The following is a 21,258-nucleotide window of genomic DNA, read 5'->3' as shown; positions in this document are numbered from 1 at the left end:
TCTAAAGTCGAGTCCAGTTTTTGTTCAGGCAAACGCAGAAATAATTGTGGAAAACCTGTCATAACACTGTTTTGTTCTGTAAATAACTGATGTCTGCCAAGGCAAATTATATCGGTTTGAGTCAACACTCTTATTACGCCTGCTGACTGATTCTAGTGCTCCAAGTTAGCGAAATAATGGGAGTATCATGTGTACTGTCAAGACTGTGGATTCAGACAAACATAAAAGTGAAATATAAAGATGTAATTGAGTATACAAGCATTGATTTCCATGATTGTGGCTTGACACTAGAGAGTTACAGCTGCATTTCTTCATAACAATGTCGAATCAGTTGTGCGTGCCAGAGTGCTGAATTCAGATAAAATGTTTGTAAGTATAAATTGCGTCATAATTCAAATTCACCCCACCCCCCCACCCCAATTGACCTTTGATGGCTTATCAATGCGTGACTGCAATAGAGAAGCTTAATGAGTTGTGACCTTTGATGACCTCTTGAAGTTAAGTTGGGAGGGAATGCACTTTGTGTCATTAGGGTAATTCCAAGGTGTCTTTGACGAACTGATGGTGTCACTAATGGCCTTCCTGTGTTTGTGTTTATCTTCCTCGTGCTAGGTGTACCTTATCAATGTCACTTACCCGGACTCCACTTCCCATGTCATCTACAGAAGATACAGCAAATTCTTTGACCTACAGGTATAGTACCACAGCCTAAGGCCCTATGTCCATATGGGGTTTTTTTTCTGGAGCCAGCATCTTTTTTTTCCCGTTGCTGCAAATGAGAATGGTTCGTATGCGACCACAAGCAGTACTACCAGAAAAAAAAATACCATAACCAGCATTTTCTTCCTGAGCAGAATACTTCATTGTGCATCAGCTTCCAGCACTTTTAAACTGAAAACCTCTGTCCTTTTCAGAAAGTCACTGTGTCGTCACCGCAGCGCCTTTTCAGGGAAATGGCAAGAAGGGTTTTTTGAATTATTATTTGTCACTCATAATCTAGAGACCAAAAAATCTCATCTGTGACAGCAGATTGGGTAGATGCTGTGTTCCTGCTGAGGGTGAATACTTTTTATTGCTGTACATTATACTAAGATAGTCCTTAACTGTTTATTATTGTTAAAGAAACAAATCCAAAGACAAGTATTTTTTTCCCTGATTGAAAATGCTAAAACTGCTGGGATGAAGCATTTGTCAGGACTCTCTCAGTGCTTTTCCAAAGGATGCAGGACCTCCAGCAGCTGAATTCATCTGCAGTCACTTGATGTTCAACTGATTTATGAAATGGGATGATCTTAATATTATGGTGTCTTTGCTTTGGAAGCTTAAAATAAGATCCAGATGAAGTGTGTTACTTAAGTACAGTTGTTTTTGAACATTTTTATACACCCAATTCCAGTTGTACTGCAGTGTGTGTGAGGAGATCAGATGGACCCTTGTAATTGCCAGCAAACATGCATAACAAACACTGAGCAGGAAGTCAGACAGCATGTCTTTAGTGTTTGCAAACACAAGTCTACTGGAGTGTCTATTTAGCCCTGAGTACACTATTGCAGGGGTCAATGACCCTGCTACTGGAGGTCACCTGCCCTGCATGCTTTCCAACTCTCCTTGCTCCATCCACTGTACATTTGGCAGTGGAAAAGGAAGTACCTGGTACCAAAAGTGAGTAGCATTGAGTGGAGTTGAATTGAGCTGAACTGGTACCATCTGATGGAAAAGTCCCAGTGGAGGTACTCAGCCACTCAAGAGCAACAAAATACCAGACTTGACAAATCAGCTGTAGTTAGAGCAAGTACACATGGAAAACATGCAGGATGGATGGTGTCCAGGAGCTTGTATAGACTCACTGTTGGGTGGGTTGTGGAAACCAGAGACTTTGATGCCTTTGTTGGTGAGGAACTGTTGAATGATCTTTGACTTAACTAAGGATGCTATGATCTTTTTGGATACCCTAAATGGACTTTATATAGCGCTTTTCCATCTGCATCAGACGCTCAAAGTGCTTTACAATAATGCCTCACGTTCACCCCGATGTCAGGGTCCTGCCATACACACTGGGAGCAATAGAGGATTAAAGACCTTGCCCAAGGGCCCTTAGTGATTTTCCAGTCAGGCTGGGATTTGAACCGAGGATCTTCTGGTCTCAAGCCCAATGTCTTAACCACTAGATTGCAGTACTTTAGAAGTTGAGAGAGGAACAGGATTGTCTGGGTTTGAGAATGTCCTGGATCAAGAATTAACTTCCATACTTTCAATGACTTCCTGAATTTGACCGTCAGAAGAGTATCTGTATGTACCAAAACTGTCAAAGTTGTAGAGACATTCACTTATCTCAACAATGACATTCATGTCTCCGGTTCCTCTGCCTTTGAAATCAACAGATGCCTGGGAAAACCTTACGGAGTCATGAGATCAGTGTACAGAGATGTTTGTCCGTGCTGATATCTTTGCAGGAGAATGAAGGTCCAAGTCTTTTGGGTCTTGTTGCTTCCTGTCTTACTCTGTGGTTGTAAGACTTGAATGGTCACCAGTGATCTAAAGCGGTGACTGGATGTCTTTGGTTCGAGGTTTCTCCAAAGTATCCTTGGGTACTGCTAGAATCACTTTGTGTCAAACAGCCACATCTTTTGTGTCCTGGTGCTACCTCTCTTGCTGTATGATTGTGAATCTTGGAAGCTAACCAGTGTTCTAAGGTGTGGACTGGATATCTTCGATACCTTGTCTCTTTGGAGGATTCCTTTGCATGACTGGAATTTACTTTGTGTCAAATGATCAGTAACTAAGGGAAACACATGAGAAGTATCACTTGCATTGTGACCACATCAGCTATGTCATTTTCGCCACATGCTGCATTTTTCCATGCATGATCCAACACAGACGTACTGTACCTCAGTGTTGAGCATCCCATTTGTTGGTGAAGGCTCAAGGGAAACATATGACTATCGTACTAGGTCTCTGGCAAATTTGTTTGACACAATGACTTTGTGTCAAACAAATTACTTTTTCAGAGATATTCAGATGAGGCGTATCATTTGCATTAGAAGGGAATGTCACCTACAACATTTTGGCCATGTGGTTCATTTCTCTAGTCATGATCCAGTAAACAGGTACCTCAATGTTGAAGACGCTAGCACTTTTAGAAGGCCACGGTTCGCCTGACTGTAGTAGATATATGGGTACTTTTGTGAGGTGGGAATGGATCAGTTGTCTGCCTGGGTGGTTGCCATCCAGTATTCGAGGTGGTTCCATGTGGTAGAAGAGGCAATGCGCCATTCCAGTTTCGACTTGGCTTGATGGATTTGAACCACAACACAATAATGCAGATAAGCACAATATTTACACCAAACATCACGAAAAGCAGATAAAGTTCAGCACACAGGAAATGATATAGATAAGATTAGAAGAGATAAGATTTTTAGCCGCACTTCCAGGATGAATACAATTTACACACTCTGTGGTACTGTATTTCAAAGCCTTTAGTGCTGACATGGAGCTACTGAGGCAGGTGGACATGCAACCGCCTGCACACACTGGTCCAGAGTGCGTGAGTGTGCAGTGTTGCTGTGGTCTACCCAGGCCTTTAGGCAACAGCAGCTGCCAGCTTCACAGTTACACTGTTTACATGGTTTGGAGCCATGCAGGGATCTGTGTGGTGTTGCCGGCATGAGCTTAATGCCTGTGCCATTAGTGGGACACAGTGTCAGCTATGCATATACAATGTGCCATTTCCCTGTGCCTGAAATTGCACTTTAGGTTTGATTTTCCTACAACATTTTGGTTTTGGGGTCTTGCATTTCTTTGATATGAAGCCTTTTTACTAGAGGTGGGCGATACCGGGAATTTTGGTATAGATCCGATACCAAGTAAATACAGGCCCAGCATCACCGATATCGATACCGATACTTTTTCATATTTAAGATTCATAGATCCAAAGGATCCAAAAGACCTAGGATAGAATTTCACCAAACATTGTACGTGACCACAAAATACTTTATTATCACAATCAACATTTTTGTTTAAAAAAATATAATTAAACACAACTTAAAACAAAATCTCCTGAGGTAGAGGGCTGACAAACCACGATACAAGGGTGCGCTGCTCCGTGTTGTGTGACACAGCGCAGCGCTGCTCTTACAGACAGAGAGTAGACTTTGATGAATCTGCGTGCGCAGCAGTCAGTGCGTGCGGGAGAGAAAAAAAGCTTGAGTATCAATCTTTTTACGCGAGGATCGTTCAATATCAATACCAGTGTTGGTATCGATATTATCGACATTAGGATCGATCCGCCCACCTCTACTTTTTACCACGGTGCAGCCAGTGATCTAGATATCACTATGTATGGGGAGCCAGTCAGTCAGTCAGTCTGTCAGTCTGTCATTGCTCCTGCTTCTCCTCGTGAAGTAGTTTCTGACTCTGGGCACTGTTGCTGTGGTGGGCTGACTGGTGTTGAATGCAGAAGAGGAAATCCTTTGTTCTGGAGTCTCTCACTAGTAGCCAAGAAAAATCTACCATGGTCTGTTAGATGGAAACAGCTTCTCTCATGTGTCTGTAAATGTTAGTCCCGCCCATATGTCCCTGTGCTCGGTCTCTGGTTGTCCAGTCATGCTAATCAGTTAACAGCAGCAGCCTGCAGCTGTCCACACAAAATGGGCTGGGGTGTGTATATATGAACACAGTCGTATTGGTAAAAGAAAGGAGGGTACAAGCATTGTGTAGTGGACTTGAAGGTATAATTAATACTGTAGTGAGTCAGTGTACATTAAATAAATACTGCAACACAAAAATGTTTGTTCATATCGTGTTATGATTGGATATCAACATGTGTGGGATAGGAGTTTAGCTACCAACATGTAGACCTAGATTTGGTTCCCAGTCATGCTTCCTATCTGTCTCCTTGGACAAGACACTTCATCTGCCTTGTTCCAGTCACTCAGCTGTAAATGGGTTCCACCCTTGGCTGGGGAAGCAGCTTGCAATAGTCTGACCTCTCACCCAGCGAGATTTGTAGACTCTTAAATGCTTCAGGCTATGGAGTCTGGGGATAAGCATGGGCACCAGTGGTCCTACACTGGATTTACTTGTTCCTATCGCAGTATGCACTGAACGAATAATTGTCTTCTTGTGGATGCAGCATTTCAAGGATGACCAGTCTCAAAATATATTGAATGAAAAGAGAAAGATGGTAACATCTTGCTTCACTAACCCACAGTACCCTAGACAAAAGTCCAGGGTACTTTGGGTTCAGCCCAGTGTCATGCCATTTTGTGATGGCATCACAAAAAGTAACCTTTTGATCCCACTCACAAGAGTTTTACAAAGTACACTTCAGTTACCTCTAAATTTGACCCCAAAGTCATCACAGTAAGGTTAGATAGCTATCGATATTTCATGATGAACAAGAGCAATCAGAGATTTCTGACGTCCGCCAATCCGGATCTGGATCACCTCCAAAATTCAGTGGAATCTTCCATGCCTTAATATCTATCTGTGGTGAAAATTTGGTGAGAATCCGTGAAGTAATTTATATGTAATCCTTCAAAGCCCATATAAAGTGAAACTTGATCCAGAATCCAGATCCGGATCACCTCCAAAATTTAATAGGTTCTTCCATGGCCTAATACGTATTTGTGTTGCAAATTTCGTCAAAATCTGTGCGGTAGTTTTGATGTAATCCTGCTAACTGTCAGACGAATAAATAAATAAACGTTGATTTTATTATGTCCTTGGCAGACATAATAAGTGCTACGATTACAGGAACTGGCACGTCAAGTATCCAGTAAAATAAAGGGACTGGACTCAAAGACTAACTTTTTAAGGAACGTTCTTGTCCAATCGATGCAGACTGTGTATGCACAGTGGATTATTTGCCCACAAACTAGCTGAACAAGTACACTTTTAACCTAGCGACACACTGGACACAGCAGCATCACTGTGCCATGAGTTTGGCGACCTAGCTAGATTGCTATGTACGTAAGCTCTTTAAGTAAATGCATTTGTATTTTCCCATCTTATTTTGCATTGTACTTTAAAATATATGAATCTGAATTTGATGAAATTGTGTTGTGTGAAACAGCTGCTTCCATGCTGAACTTTTTCTTTTTCTTTTTTGTGTAATTTCAAACATGATGGTAAAAAGACAGTGTGACATCAGGTGATTTTTCACCCAAACGAATGGGTTTTCATTTCACAGGAATTTCACTATTAACAGTGAATAAATCAGAATCAGAATTGCCTTTATTGTCATTCTAATTTACATTGCAACGAGATTTGAGTGCAACTCCAGAAGGTGCTTTTCCGAGGTGCAAGTAATTGTTAGCCAAATAAAAGATAATGACATTTAACAAAATAAATTATTTAAATATATGTACGACTAAAATAAAATGTGGACAAAAAGTAAAATGTAAAATAAGGATTATGTACAACTGAGGAATGATATTGCATGGGAAAATATTGCACATGGGTACAGATATTGCACAAGAAATTTTGAAAAGTGCAGATGGTAAATGGACTGTATTTACAAGGTCTGTTAGAAAAGTATCGGACCTTTTTATTTTTTGCAAAAACCTGATGGATTTGAATCACGTGTGCTTGCATGAGCAAACCTTGAATCTTCGTGTACATGCGTGAACTTTTTCACGTCTGTTGATTGCATCATTTTCTGGTAAGCAGCCTTTGTATGAGGACGTGTATAGTGCACTTGGCGGATTTTCATTACAAGGAAAAAGACAGAACGACTGGAGCAGCGCCGCATCAAATTTTGCCAGAAACTGGGCGACAGCCAGGTGGAAACCATTCGGATGATTCAGATGGCTTTTGGTGACTTTTCAGTCGTGTGACTATCCGAGAAATTGTGGAAGAGGTGGGCATGTCACAGCATGTCCTGTGAGACTTCAACACGGAGGCGCTTTTGCTCCACCGTCAGCAGCAGCACGAATTTTGCCACCACTCTTTTTATGGCCAAATCTTCTGTCACAGTGGAATGTACCGAAAAAGTGCTGATGTCCACCTCTTCCCCAATTTCTCGGACAGTCACACGATGGTCCCGCATCACCACAGCGTTCACTTTGGAAATGATCTGGTCATTTCAGCATATTGATGGCCGACCGGAGCGTAGCGTGCTCTCCACCATTGTGCAGATGTCTTTAAACCAGTTTTACCACTCCTTAACCTGTGTGATGCCCACAGGATCGTCACCGAAAGACGTCTGAATCTTCCAAATGGTTTCCACCTGGCTGTTGCCCAGTTTCTGGCAAAATTTGATGCAGTAGCGCTGCTCCAGTCGTTCCGCCATTTTCCTTGTAATGAAAATCCGCCGAGAGCGCGACCACGTCCTCACACAAAGGCTGCTTACCAGCAAATGACGCAATCGACAGGTGTGAAAAAATTCACGCATGCGCACAAAGGTTCAAGATTTGCTCATGCAAGCACACGTGATTCAAATCCATCAGGTTTTTGCAAAAAAAAAAGGTCCGATACTTTTCTAACAGACCTCGTATATAGCGTTTTTCCATCTGCATCAGACGCTCAAAGCGCTTTACAATAATGCCTCACATTCACCCTGATGTGAGGGTGCTGCCATACAAGGTACTCACTACACACCAGGAGCAACTAGGGGATTAAGGACCTTGCCCAAGGGCCCTTAGTGATTTTCTGGTTAGGCTGGGATTTGAACCAAGCATGCCCTGGTTTCAAGCCCAACGCTTTAACCACTAGACCATCACCTCCGATCGAAAAGAAGCTTAATCAGTCCTAATCAGGAAAATTTCTAGTGCTTCCAAAGTCGACACAGAGCTCAGGCTTGTGTGTTCTGCCAGTTGACACCTACAGCTGGAATGAAACAGTCTGTGTTGCACAATTGCACATTTTATGTTCTCTAGATGCTGACAGCGAAAAGTAATTCAACTGACACTCTTGGCCGAACAAATTACCATGATCTCACTTGATAAGCATGTATTCAGAATGGGAAAAAATCTCACGTGGGTGTGATGTTTGGGATGATGTGCCCAGTCAAAAGTTAAATAAGGTCAACGGCTTTAAGCCAGTGGTCAGCAAATTAGACGTTTTTTCATAATATCGTAATATTATATAACGCTGTACACTTGGTCATAATAAAATTCCATATCAATAACAAGCTGATTTTCTCTTTCCCTTTAAAACAAAGTATCCCTTTTTATTTGGAAATGGATATTCAAAAGTGCACTTATTCCTAATCTGGTGCTTTTGTCATAACTCATGACTGCTCCTCTGGGAAGCAATTATCATAAATTACCAGGAACCCATCTCCTTTTTGGCTCATTCCTTCTCTCTTCCACTTTTCCACTGACTTTAAGTGAATTATGTGCTTTGCATGTGCAGTGCAAAGCAAATTAATTCACTCTTTTAGATCTGTTTGCTTTTGTGGAGAGAAGTGCTGAACCTGAACCCGGAGTCTTGTTTCTGGTTTTGTAGCCCACACATTTGCCGTGAGCAGAATTGGTCAGTGTATCAAACAGAGTTTACTCGGAGAAAACGAGGGAGTTCTTCACCTCCACACCCTTCAGCCGCAGAGCTCACAGGTCACCACATTCCACAGAGGCATTGTGGACAGTGCAAACGGCTGCTTTCCTTTTGGACAGAAACTCTTCCACCAATCCCTTAGTCATCATTATTCTTGGATTGGGAAATTAGACCAGGGTCTGTTCTCTCATGTCAGCATTCCTGAAATGATCTGTATATTGTTCTTTTTCTTCCAGCACATTTATATAGCACACCTCTGGCGCCTTACTGTCATATTTGTAGGTTTAGGTAGACATACCAATCTGTGGAAGGTTAGGCTATGATGAAGTGAGATGTTATCACTGAACTATTATCACTGTTACAACACTGGTGTGGGTGTCTATACATTCAACTAATAGAATGCATTGTGTTAAATTTAATAATACTGGGTCTTGTAGTCTCTCCATTAGGAGTGCCACAAGGATCTGTCCGAGGCCCATTACTGTTTACACTTATATACAGTAGTGTTCAGAATAATAGTAGTGCTATGTGACTAAAAAGATTAATACAGGTTTTGAGTATATTTCTTATTGTTACATGGGAAACAAGGTAACAGTAGATTCAGTAGATTCTCACAAATCCAACAAGACCAAGCATTCATGATATGCACACTCTTAAGGCTATGAAATTGGGCTATTAGTAAAAAAAAAAAAAAGTAGAAAAGGGGCTGTTCACAATAATAGTAAAGTGGCATTCAGTCAGTAAGTTTGTCAATTTTGTGGAACAAACAGGTGTGAATCAGGTGTCCCCTATTTAAGGATGAAGCCAGCACCTGTTGAACATGCTTTTCTCTTTGAAAGCCTGAGGAAAATGGGACGTTCAAGACATTGTTCAGAAGAACAGCGTTGTTTGATTAAAAAGTTGATTGGAGAGGGGAAAACCTATATGCAGGTGCAAAAAATTATAGGCTGTTCATCTACAATGATCTCCAGTGCTTTAAAATGGACAAAAAAACCAGAGACGTGTGGAAGAAAACAGAAAACAACCATCAAAATGGATAGAAGAATAACCAGAATGGCAAAGGCTCACCCACTGATCAGCTCCAGGATGATCAAAGACAGTCTGGAGTTACCTGTAAGTGCTGTTACAGTTAGAACACGCCTGTGTGAAACTAATTTATTTGCAAGAATCCCCCACAAAGGCCCTCTGTTAAATAAAAGACATGTGCAGAAGAGGTTACAATTTGCCAACTGGCCTAAAGAGAAATGGAGGAATATTTTGTGGACTGATGAGAGTAAAATTGTTCTTTTTAGGTCCAAGGGCCGCAGACAGTTTGTGAGACGACCTCCAAACTCTGAATTCAAGCCACAGTTCACAGTGAAGACAGTGAAGCATGGTGGTGCAAGCATCATGATATGGGCATGTTTCTCCTACTATGGTGTTGGGCCTATATATCGCATACCAGGTATCATGGATCAGTTTGGATATGTTAAAATACTTGAAGAGGTCATGTTGCCTTATGCTGAAGAGGACATGCCCTTGAAATGGGTGTTTCAACAAGACAATGACCCCAAGCACACTAGTAAACGACCAAAATCTTGGTTCCAAACCAAGAAAATTAATGCCTCGCAGATGTGAAGAAATCTGTGGTTATACAACTAAATAATAGTTTAGTGATTCACAGGATTGTTAAAAAAGTAGTTTGAACATAATAGTTTTGAGTTTGTAGCATCAACAGCAGATGCTACTATTATTGTGAACACCCCCTTTTCTACTTTTTTTTTTACTAATAGCCCAATTTCATAGCCTTAAGAGTGTGCATATCATGAATGCTTGGTCTTGTTGGATTTGTGAGAATCTACTGAATCTACTGGTACCTTGTTTCCCATGTAACAATAAGAAATATACTCAAAACCTGGATTAATCTTTTTAGTCACATAGCATTACTCATATTCTGAACACTACTGTATGCAGAAGAGTATCTCTGAATGCACAACAGGTTGAATCCTGAAGCAGACGTGGCACAACAACAGGAATATGAGTCTACAGTGGGCTCTGGCACCACAGAACTGGACAAAGGAATATTGGATTCCCTGATCTAATAAGTCTTGATTTCTCCTGTCACATTTCGATGGTATGGCAGAAGTTGATGTAAACAGCATGAAAGCATGGATCCATCCTGCTTTGTATCAACAGTGTGAGTTTTCGGTTGCAGGTCTAATAGTTTGCGAACTGCATGTTCCCATCATGCCAACATGGACCAAATTTTCTGAGGAATGTTTCCAGTACATTACATGACAAATGAAAGCAGTTATATGGAATGAAACATGAAAATCCCAAATACAAACTTGAGATTGTTGCATAAATGAACAAAACGTGACAATACTGAATGAAATTGCAAACCTTACTTGCATTCATTCATTCATTTTCTGCCGCTTATCTGGGTCCAGATCATGGTGGCAGCAGACTAAGCAGCTCATCTCACACTTCCCTTCTGGGGGAATCCCCAGTATACTGCAGCTCCTCCACTTGGGGAAGTACCTCTCTGCTAACCCAGAGGGAACAATCAATCAATTCAATCAATTTTTTTATATAGCGCCAAATCACAACAAACAGTTGCCCCAAGGCGCTTTATATTGTAAGGCAAGGCCATACAATAATTATGTAAAACCCCAACGGTCAAAACGACCCCCTGTGAGCAAGCACTTGGCTACAGTGGGAAGGAAAAACTCCCTTTTAACAGGAAGAAACCTCCAGCAGAACCAGGCTCAGGGAGGGGCAGTCTTCTGCTGGGACTGGTTGGGGCTGAGGGAGAGAACCAGGAAAAAGACATGCTGTGGAGGGGAGCAGAGATCGATCACTAATGATTAAATGCAGAGTGGTGCATACAGAGCAAAAAGAGAAAGAAACAGTGCATCATGGGAACCCCCCAGCAGTCTAAGTCTATAGCAGCATAACTAAGGGATGGTTCAGGGTCACCTGATCCAGCCCTTAACTATAAGCTTTAGCAAAAAGGAAAGTTTTAAGCCTAATCTTAAAAGTAGAGAGGGTGTCTGTCTCCCTGATCTGAATTGGGAGCTGGTTCCACAGGAGAGGAGCCTGAAAGCTGAAGGCTCTGCCTCCCATTCTACTCTTACAAACCCTAGGAACTACAAGTAAGCCTGCAGTCTGAGAGCGAAGCGCTCTATTGGGGTGATATGGTACTACGAGGTCCCTAAGATAAGATGGGACCTGATTATTCAAAACCTTATAAGTAAGAAGAAGAATTTTAAATTCTATTCTAGAATTAACAGGAAGCCAATGAAGAGAGGCCAATATGGGTGAGATATGCTCTCTCCTTCTAGTCCCCGTCAGTACTCTAGCTGCAGCATTTTGAATTAACTGAAGGCTTTTTAGGGAACTTTTAGGACAACCTGATAATAATGAATTACAATAGTCCAGCCTAGAGGAAATAAATGCATGAATTAGTTTTTCAGCATCACTCTGAGACAAGACCTTTATGATTTTAGAGATATTGCGTAAATGCAAAAAAGCAGTCCTACATATTTGTTTAATATGCGCTTTGAATGACATATCCTGATCAAAAATGACTCCAAGATTTCTCACAGTATTACTAGAGGTCAGGGTAATGCCATCCAGAGTAAGGATCTGGTTAGACACCATGTTTCTAAGATTTGTGGGGCCAAGTACAATAACTTCAGTTTTATCTGAGTTTAAAAGCAGGAAATTAGAGGTCATCCATGTCTTTATGTCTGTAAGACAATCCTGCAGTTTAGCTAATTGGTGTGTGTCCTCTGGCTTCATGGATAGATAAAGCTGGGTATCATCTGCGTAACAATGAAAATTTAAGCAATACCGTCTAATAATACTGCCTAAGGGAAGCATGTATAAAGTGAATAAAATTGGTCCTAGCACAGAACCTTGTGGAACTCCATAATTAACTTTAGTCTGTGAAGAAGATTCCCCATTTACATGAACAAATTGTAATCTATTAGACAAATATGATTCAAACCACCGCAGCGCAGTGCCTTTAATACCTATGGCATGCTCTAATCTCTGTAATAAAATTTTATGGTCAACAGTATCAAAAGCAGCACTGAGGTCTAACAGAACAAGCACAGAGATGAGTCCACTGTCCGAGGCCATAAGAAGATCATTTGTAACCTTCACTAATGCTGTTTCTGTACTATGATGAATTCTAAAACCTGACTGAAACTCTTCAAATAGACCATTCCTCTGCAGATGATCAGTTAGCTGTTTTACAACTACCCTTTCAAGAATTTTTGAGAGAAAAGGAAGGTTGGAGATTGGCCTATAATTAGCTAAGATAGCTGGGTCAAGTGATGGCTTTTTAAGTAATGGTTTAATTACTGCCACCTTAAAAGCCTGTGGTACATAGCCAACTAACAAAGATAGATTGATCATATTTAAGATCGAAGCATTAAATAATGGTAGGGCTTCCTTGAGCAGCCTGGTAGGAATGGGGTCTAATAAACATGTTGATGGTTTGGATGAAGTAACTAATGAAAATAACTCAGACAGAACAATCGGAGAGAAAGAGTCTAACCAAATACCGGCATCACTGAAAGCAGCCAAAGATAACGATATGTCTTTGGGATGGTTATGAGTAATTTTTTCTCTAATAGTTAAAATTTTGTTAGCAAAGAAAGTCATGAAGTCATTACTAGTTAAAGTTAATGGAATACTGAGCTCAATAGAGCTCTGACTCTTTGTCAGCCTGGCTACAGTGCTGAAAAGAAACCTGGGGTTGTTCTTATTTTCTTCAATTATTGATGAGTAGAAAGATGTCCTAGCTTTACGGAGGTTTTTTTTTATAGAGCAACAGACTCTTTTTCCAGGCTAAGTGAAGATCTTCTGAATTAGTGAGACGCCATTTCCTCTCCAACTTACGGGTTATCTGCTTCAAGCTACGAGTTTGTGAGTTATACCATCCAAAGTTGTCTTCAATGAGGATGTAAAACTATTGATGAGATACTCTATCTCACTTACAGAGTTTAGGTAGCTACTCTGCACTGTGTTGGTATATGGCATTAGAGAACATAAAGAAGGAATCATATCCTTAAACCTAGTTACAGCGCTTTCTGAAAGACTTCTAGTGTAATGAAACTTATTCCCCACTGCTGGGTAGTCCATCAGAGTAAATGTAAATGTTATTAAGAAATGATCACACAGAAGGGAGTTTTCAGGGAATACTGTTAAGTCTTCTATTTCCATACCATAAGTCAGAACAAGATCTAAGATATGATTAAAGTGGTGGGTGGACTCATTTACTTTTTGAGCAAAGCCAATAGAGTCTAATAATAGATTAAATGCAGTGTTGAGGCTGTCATTCTCAGCATCTGTGTGGATGTTAAAATCGCCCACTATAATTATCTTATCTGAGCTAAGCACTAAGTCAGACAAAAGGTCTGAAAATTCACAGAGAAACTCACAGTAACGACCAGGTGGACGATAGACAATAACAAATAAAACTGGTTTTTGGGACTTCCAATTTGGATGGACAAGACTAAGAGTCAAGCTTTCAAATGAATTAAAGCTCTGTCTGGGTTTTTGATTAATTAATAAGCTGGAATGGAAGATTGCTGCTAATCCTCCGCCCCGGCCCGTGCTACGAGCATTCTGACAGTTAGTGTGACTCGGGGGTGTTGACTCATTTAAACTAACATATTCATCCTGCTGTAACCAGGTTTCTGTAAGGCAGAATAAATCAATATGTTGATCAATTATTATATCATTAACCAACAGGGACTTAGAAGAGAGAGACCTAATGTTTAATAGACCACATTTAACTGTTTTAGTCTGTGGTGCAGTTGAAGGTGCTATATTATTTTTTCTTTTTGAATTTTTATGCTTAAATAGATTTTTGCTGGTTATTGGTAGTCTGGGAGCAGGCACCGTCTCTACGGGGATGGGGTAATGAGGGGATGGCAGGGGGAGAGAAGCTGCAGAGAGGTGTGTAAGACTACAACTCTGCTTCCTGGTCCCAACCCTGGATAGTCACGGTTTGGAGGATTTAAGAAAATTGGCCAGATTTCTAGAAATGAGAGCTGCTCCATCCAAAGTGGGATGGATGCCGTCTCTCCTGACAAGACCAGGTTTTCCCCAGAAGCTTTGCCAATTATCTATGAAGCCCACCTCATTTTTTGGACACCACTCAGACAGCCAGCAATTCAAGGAGAACATGCGGCTAAACATGTCACTCCCGGTCTGATTGGGGAGGGGCCCAGAGAAAACTACAGAGTCCGACATTGTTTTTGCAAAGTTACACACCGATTTAATGTTAATTTTAGTGACCTCCGATTGGCGTAACCGGGTGTCATTACTGCCGACGTGAATTACAATCTTACCAAATTTACGCTTAGCCTTAGCCAGCAGTTTCAAATTTCCTTCAATGTCGCCTGCTCTGGCCCCCGGAAGACAATTGACTATGGTTGCTGGTGTCGCTAACTTCACATTTCGCAAAACAGAGTCGCCAATAACCAGAGTTTGATCCTCGGCGGGTGTGTCGCCGAGTGGGGAAAAACGGTTAGAGATGTGAACGGGTTGGCGGTGTACACGGGGCTTCTGTTTAGAACTACGCTTCCTCCTCACAGTCACCCAGTCGGCCTGCTTTCCCGGCTGCTCAGGATCTGCCAGGGGGTAACTAACGGCGTCTAAGCTACCTTGGTCCGCACCGACTACAGGGGCCTGGCTAGCTGTAGAATTTTCCACGGTGCGGAGCCGAGTCTCCAATTCGCCCAGCCTGGCCTCCAAAGCTACGAATAAGCTACACTTATTACAAGTACCGTTACTGCTAAAGGAGGCCGAGGAATAACTAAACATTTCACACCCAGAGCAGAAAAGTGCGGGAGAGACAGGAGAAGCCGCCATGCTAAATCGGCTAAGAGCTAGTAGCTATGCTAAGCTAGCGGATTCCTAAAAACACGCAAAGTGAATAATGTGTAAATAATTTAGAGGTGATTCAGCAGAAGGAGTGCTTTAGTTAAGGCACGTAAAGATTACACTGGGAAACAAATCGTAATCTAGATAACTAGATCAATCTAACTGTGCAGATTAAACAGCTAACAGATACAGAAAAACACAGCTGTGCTCCGGAACAGGAAGTGATACAATACCGCAGTGAGAGCCAACCACCAGTAGAGGAATCCTTTCCTGACAGAGGACCATGGTCTTGTCTTTGGAAGTGCTGAGCCTCATTCCAGGTGCTTCACACTCATCCTCAAACCTGTATAGCGCACATTGGAGGTTACATTGGAGATATTGCTTTCAATCCACCTCAGATGCCCCTTTGGGGTAATAGTCAAGGGCGCAATTTAGAACTAGAAGCCAACGGTTTCTCGATAAGCTCAGATGCATTCTGAGCATCCAGAACAGTAATTTTAATGTTTTGAGAAGACCATAAAGTGGACACCATTTGACTTATGCAATTTGAAACTGTGGATATAAGTACTTTATTCTGAGAATAGCCAGCATTGATTTTATTAACATCCTGGTGTAAATAAGGTATCACCACATGTGTAGAACTCAAAAAGAATGATAGGTTGAGTTTTCATTAAAAAAAACACCTGCAATGTGGTAAAATGTATTCATAAATATGACAGAACAGGCTCTTAATAATTATTAACTATCACATAGTGTATTTTTTTTTCTCAAGATTTGTGTTGTGACACGGACCCACAACAGGGGGCGTAAATGAATGGTCAATGGAAATACGAAGTAACAATTTTAATGTTGTGAAATGTGCACAACGGATACAGATACAATGCAATACTACGGTCAATTATAAAGTTGGTGTCGTGTGGGCAGGCTCGAGGATAGGAGACGCCCGTCCAGAGAAGAGTCGGGACCCACACGATTTCCACCGCCAACGGATCTGGAACACCCCGGAGCCGCCAAGTCCTGAGTCCCCAGGTGGCCACCGTCTCCAGCTGTCAGATCAGGTACTGTACTTCCTCCGGTTATCAGTGCAGACTCCACTACACAAGTGTAAGAGTGAAGAGTGGAGAACGCCAACTCTTACCACTCCCTCCAACTTGGCTGTCAGTGGAGAAGCTGCAAACTCAGAAGATGCAATCGCTACCAGCACAGATGTGAAAGAGGTCACAACTTACTTTGCTGAATAATATGGCTGAGTGTCTACCTGAACGGTTTAGACAATTTCTCGGCAGAGGTGTGGTGTCTTCTCCAGGCATTTATGGGTGAGGCATGATGAGTAGATGAGTGACAGCTGTCAAAGTTCCTGGTGCTCCTGGCGGCTACTGCGCCCTCTGGTGCCTGAAGCCTGCCTTCAGGCAGGGCGCCCTCTGGCGTTGGGCCAGCAGTACCTCCTCTTCGGGCGGCCCACACAACAGGACCCCCCCCCTCAACGGGCGCCTCCTGGCGCCCGTCCAGGCTTGTCGGGATGTCGTTGGTAGAAATCGGCCAGGAGGGCCGGGTCCAGGATGAAGCTCCGCTTCACCCAGGAGCGTTCCTCGGGTCCGTACCCCTCCCAGTCCACCAGATATTGGAATCCCCGGCCCCGTCGACGAACGTCCAGAAGCCTGCGGACGGTCCACGCAGGCTCTCCATCAATGATCCGGGCAGGAGGCGGCGCTGGTCCGGGAGTGCAGAGATTGGAGGAGTGACATGGTTTAATCCGGGACACGTGAAAAACTGGATGTATCCGCAGTGAAGCTGGCAGCCTCAGCTTCACTGCGGCTGGACTGAGGACTTTGGTGATCATAAAAGGTCCGATATATCTGTCCTTCAGTTTTTGGGAGTCCACCTGCAGAGGGATATCCTTAGTTGACAGCCAAACCTCCTGCCCGGGCTGGTATGCAGGGGCCGGGGTACGCCGGCGGTCTGCATGGTCCTTAACCCTCGTCTGGGCTTTCCAGAAGGGCAGAGTGGACAGTGCGCCACACCCGACGGCACCTTCTGAGGTGGGCCTGGACTGAGGGGACCTCGACCTCTCCCCCTATGGCTGGGAACAATGGGGGCTGGTACCCCAAATACGCCTCAAAGGGGGAGAGGCTGGTCGCTGAGGAAACCTCACTGTTGTGGGCATATTCGATCCAGGCCAGATGTTGACTCCAGGCCGTCGGGTGTGCGGAGGTGACACACCGCAGGGCCTGCTCTAGATCTTGGTCCGCCCGCTCTGCCTGTCCATTAGTCTGAGGGTGGTACCCGGACGAGAGACTCACAGTGGCCCCCAGTTCCCTACAGAAACTCCTCCAGACTTGCAAGGAGAACTGGGGACCATGATCCAAGACTATGTTCGTGGGGATACCATGCAGATGCACGACGTGGTGGACCAGGAGGTCTGCAGTCTCCTGGGCTGTCGGGAGCTTCGGGAGGGCCACGAAGTGGGCCGCCTTGGAGAACCGGTCCACTATCGTCAGGATGGTAGTCATTCCCTGGGACGCAGGGAGACCTGTGACAAAGTCCAGGCCTATGTGGGACCGGGGGTGACGAGGCACCGGCAGCGGCTGGAGGAGTCCTTGGGCCTTCTTATGTACTGCCTTGCCCCTGACACAGGTGGTGCAGGCCTGGACGTACTCCCGGATGTCGGTTTCCATCGACACCCACCAGAAGCGCTGCCGGACCACTGCCACGGTTCTTCGCACCCCCGGGTGGCAGGACAGCTTAGAACCGTGACAGAAGTCCAAGACCGCAGCCCTGGCCTCTGGTGGGACGTACAGCCGGTTTTCAGGTCCATCTCCGTGGTCCGGGTGTCGAGTCAGGGCCTCCCGGACGGTCTTTTCCACGTCCCAGGTGAGGGTTGCGACTCGGGGATGATTGTGTCCGGTGGATCCGACAGCTCTGGCCTGACCTCCTCTTCATGCACCCGGGACAGTGCATCGGACCGTTGGTTCTTGGTCCCGGGGCGATACGTGATCTGGAAGTCAAACCGACCGAAGAACAGTGACCAATGGGCTTGCCTGGGGTTCAGACGCTTAGCAGTCCAGATGTATTCCAGGTTCCGATGGTCCGTGAAAACCGTGAAGGGAACCGTGGCTCCCTCCAGAAGGTGTTTTCCACTCCTCAAGAGCCTCTTTCACCGCCAGAAGTTCCTGATTGCCGACGTCATAGTTCCTTTCAGCCGGGGTCAACCTGCGGAAATAGTAGGCACAAGGATGGAGAACCTTATCGGACTCCCCACTCTGGGACAGCACGGCTCCTATCCCTGAGTCAGAGGCATCCACTTCGACAATAAACTGGCGATCAGGGTCAGGCTGCACCAGAACTGGTGCAGTCGAGAACCGACGTTTCAACTCCTTAAATGCGGCTTCGCACCGATCCGACCAGGTGAAGGGGACTTTAGTGGAGGTCAGGGCTGTCAGGGGGCTAACAACCTGACTGTAGCCCTTAATGAACCTCCGATAGAAATGTGCAAAACCGAGGAACTGTTGCAGTTTCCTACGGCTTGTTGGTTGGGGCCAATATCTCACCGCCGCAACTTTGGCCGGATCAGGGGCGACGGAGTTGGAGGAGATAATGAACCCCAGGAAAGACAAAGAAGTGCGGTGGAATTCACACTTCTCGCCCTTCACAAACAGCCGGTTCTCCAACAACCGCTGCAGGACCTGACGTACATGCTTAACATGGGTCTCAGGATCCGGGGAGAAGATGAGAATATCGTCAAGATATACGAAGACGAACTGATACAGGAAGTCCCGCAAGACGTCATTAACCAAAGCTTGGAACGTCGCGGGCGCTTTGGTGAGACCGAACGGCATGACCAGGTACTCAAAATGACCTAAGGGGGTGTTAAATGCCGTCTTCCACTCGTCTCCCTTCCGGATCCAAACCAGGTGATACGCATTTCTAAGATCCAACTTTGTGAAGATTTGGGCTCCATGCAGGGGCGTGAACACTGAATCCAGCAGAGGTAACGGGTATCGGTTGCGAACCGTGATCTCGTTCAGCCCTCTATAATCAATGCATGGACGGAGTCTGCCGTCCTTCTTGCCCACAAAAAAGAAACCAGCACCCATCCGGGATGTGGAATTCCGGATCAACCCGGCAGCTAAAGAGTCCCGGATGTAGGTCTCCATTGATTCGCGTTCCAGACGTGAGAGGTTGTACAACCTGCTGGACGGATACTCAGCGCCCGGTACCAAATCTATGGCACAATTGTACGGACGGTGCGGGGGCAAAGTGAGTGCCAGATCCTTGCTGAAGACGTCAGCAAGATCATGGTACTCAGCTGGCACCGCCGCGAGATTGGGAGGGGACTTGAACCTCCTCCTTGGCTGTTACACTGGGTGGAACCGAGGATCCAAAACATTCCCGGTGGCATGTTTTGCTCCACTGCGTTACAACCCCAGACGGCCAATCAATCCGGGGATTGTGCTTTAACATCCAGGGATAACCCAAAATCACCCGGGAGGTAGATGGTGTTACAAAAAACACAATCTTCTCTCTGTGATTCCCAGACATGACCAATGTCAATGGCTGTGTCTGGTGTGTGATTAATGGGGCCATCTAGTGCCCGAACCGACAAAGGTGATGGTAAGGCCACTAGAGGGAGTCCTACCTCTCTTGCCCATCTGCTATCCAGTAGATTCCCCTCTGACCCAGTGCCCACCAGTGCTGGGGCGTGAAGGGTGAGATCCCCACTCAGGATCATCACTGGGATGCGTGCGGATTTTCGGGATCCCTCCTCGTGATTGTTATGGCCCACCCTTAGCCCAGTCTCTAAGGGCGGGTGTTGTAGTTTAACCGCTTGGGGCAATTCTTCTGTATGTGCTCACTCAAGCCACAGAAAAAACACTCCCCGCGGGCCAGCCTCTGTTGTCTGTTTTCTGATTTTACTTTAGCCCTGCTCGTGTCCATAGCTTCGTCAGCAGGGGGAGCTGTTGCCACACGGAAGTCTCTAGCAGTGGAGCGGGGGGACGGCGGCACCCTTTCAGACCCGGAAGAGAGAGGGACGACTCGTGCCCGGCCACGCCCTTCGCCTCGCTCCCGACGATGTTCCTCTAAGCGGTTGTCTAACCATATAACCAGATCAACAAGCCCATTGAAATCCCGCGGTTCATCCTTCACCAGAAGATGCTGCTTCAGGACCGGAGACAGTCCATTTACGAAGGCGGCGCGGAGTGCAACATTATTCCAGCCCGACCTCGCAGCCACGATGCGGAAGTTGACTGCATAATCGACTGCACTCCGATGCCCCTGTCTCATCGACAGCAGCACATTCGAAGCGGTCTCGCCTCTATTGGTGTGATCAAACACCTGTTTGAATTCCCACACAAACCCAGTATATGTTGTTAGGAGCCATGAATTCTGCTCCCAGAGCGCGTGCCTCTCCTCGAAGCAGGTTTATCACATAAGCCACCCTGCTAGCATCAGATGCGTACATAACAGGACGCTGTGAAAAGACGAGCGAACACTGCATTAAAAAGTCTGCGCACATCTCTACACAACCCCCATACGGCTCCGGGGGGTTTATGTATGCTTCAGGGGACGGGGTTGGGGGTTCATTGAACAACCACTGGAATATCTGTATCTGGCACTCGGGCAGCAGGAGGAGGTGCCGCAGCAGCACCCTGCGCGTGTGCTTCCACCTGAGCGGTGAGAGCCTCCATCCTCCGATTGAGGATAACGTTCTGCTTGGTTACCAAATCCAACCGAGCAGTGAAGGCGGTTAAGATGTGCTGTAGCTCACCTAATACGCCTCCTGCTGGCCCCTGTGCACCTTGTGTTTCCATTGGTGGTTCACCTGATGGTAGACGCCCCTCGGGATCCATGACGTTGGCCGAGAAATCCTGTTGTGAAAAG

The 21,258-nt window shown here is 44.8% G+C and overlaps 1 protein-coding gene across 2 annotated transcripts in view; it reads left to right on the top strand.

Moving 5' to 3' along the window:
* Positions 1-21,258, top strand: part of LOC117524031 (SH3 and PX domain-containing protein 2A-like) — a 142,217-nt gene that overhangs the window by 4,506 nt on the left and 116,453 nt on the right. For both annotated transcript variants that reach the window (XM_034185758.1, XM_034185757.1), the window contains exon 2: positions 613-693. In XM_034185758.1, the coding sequence (XP_034041649.1) occupies positions 613-693 (81 nt within the window). The remainder of the gene's footprint in view (positions 1-612; positions 694-21,258) is intronic.

This window comes from Thalassophryne amazonica, chromosome 13 (assembly GCF_902500255.1).
Source record: "Thalassophryne amazonica chromosome 13, fThaAma1.1, whole genome shotgun sequence".
NCBI classification, from domain to species: domain Eukaryota; kingdom Metazoa; phylum Chordata; class Actinopteri; order Batrachoidiformes; family Batrachoididae; genus Thalassophryne; species Thalassophryne amazonica.
This window is presented reverse-complemented; position numbering and strand designations above follow the sequence as displayed.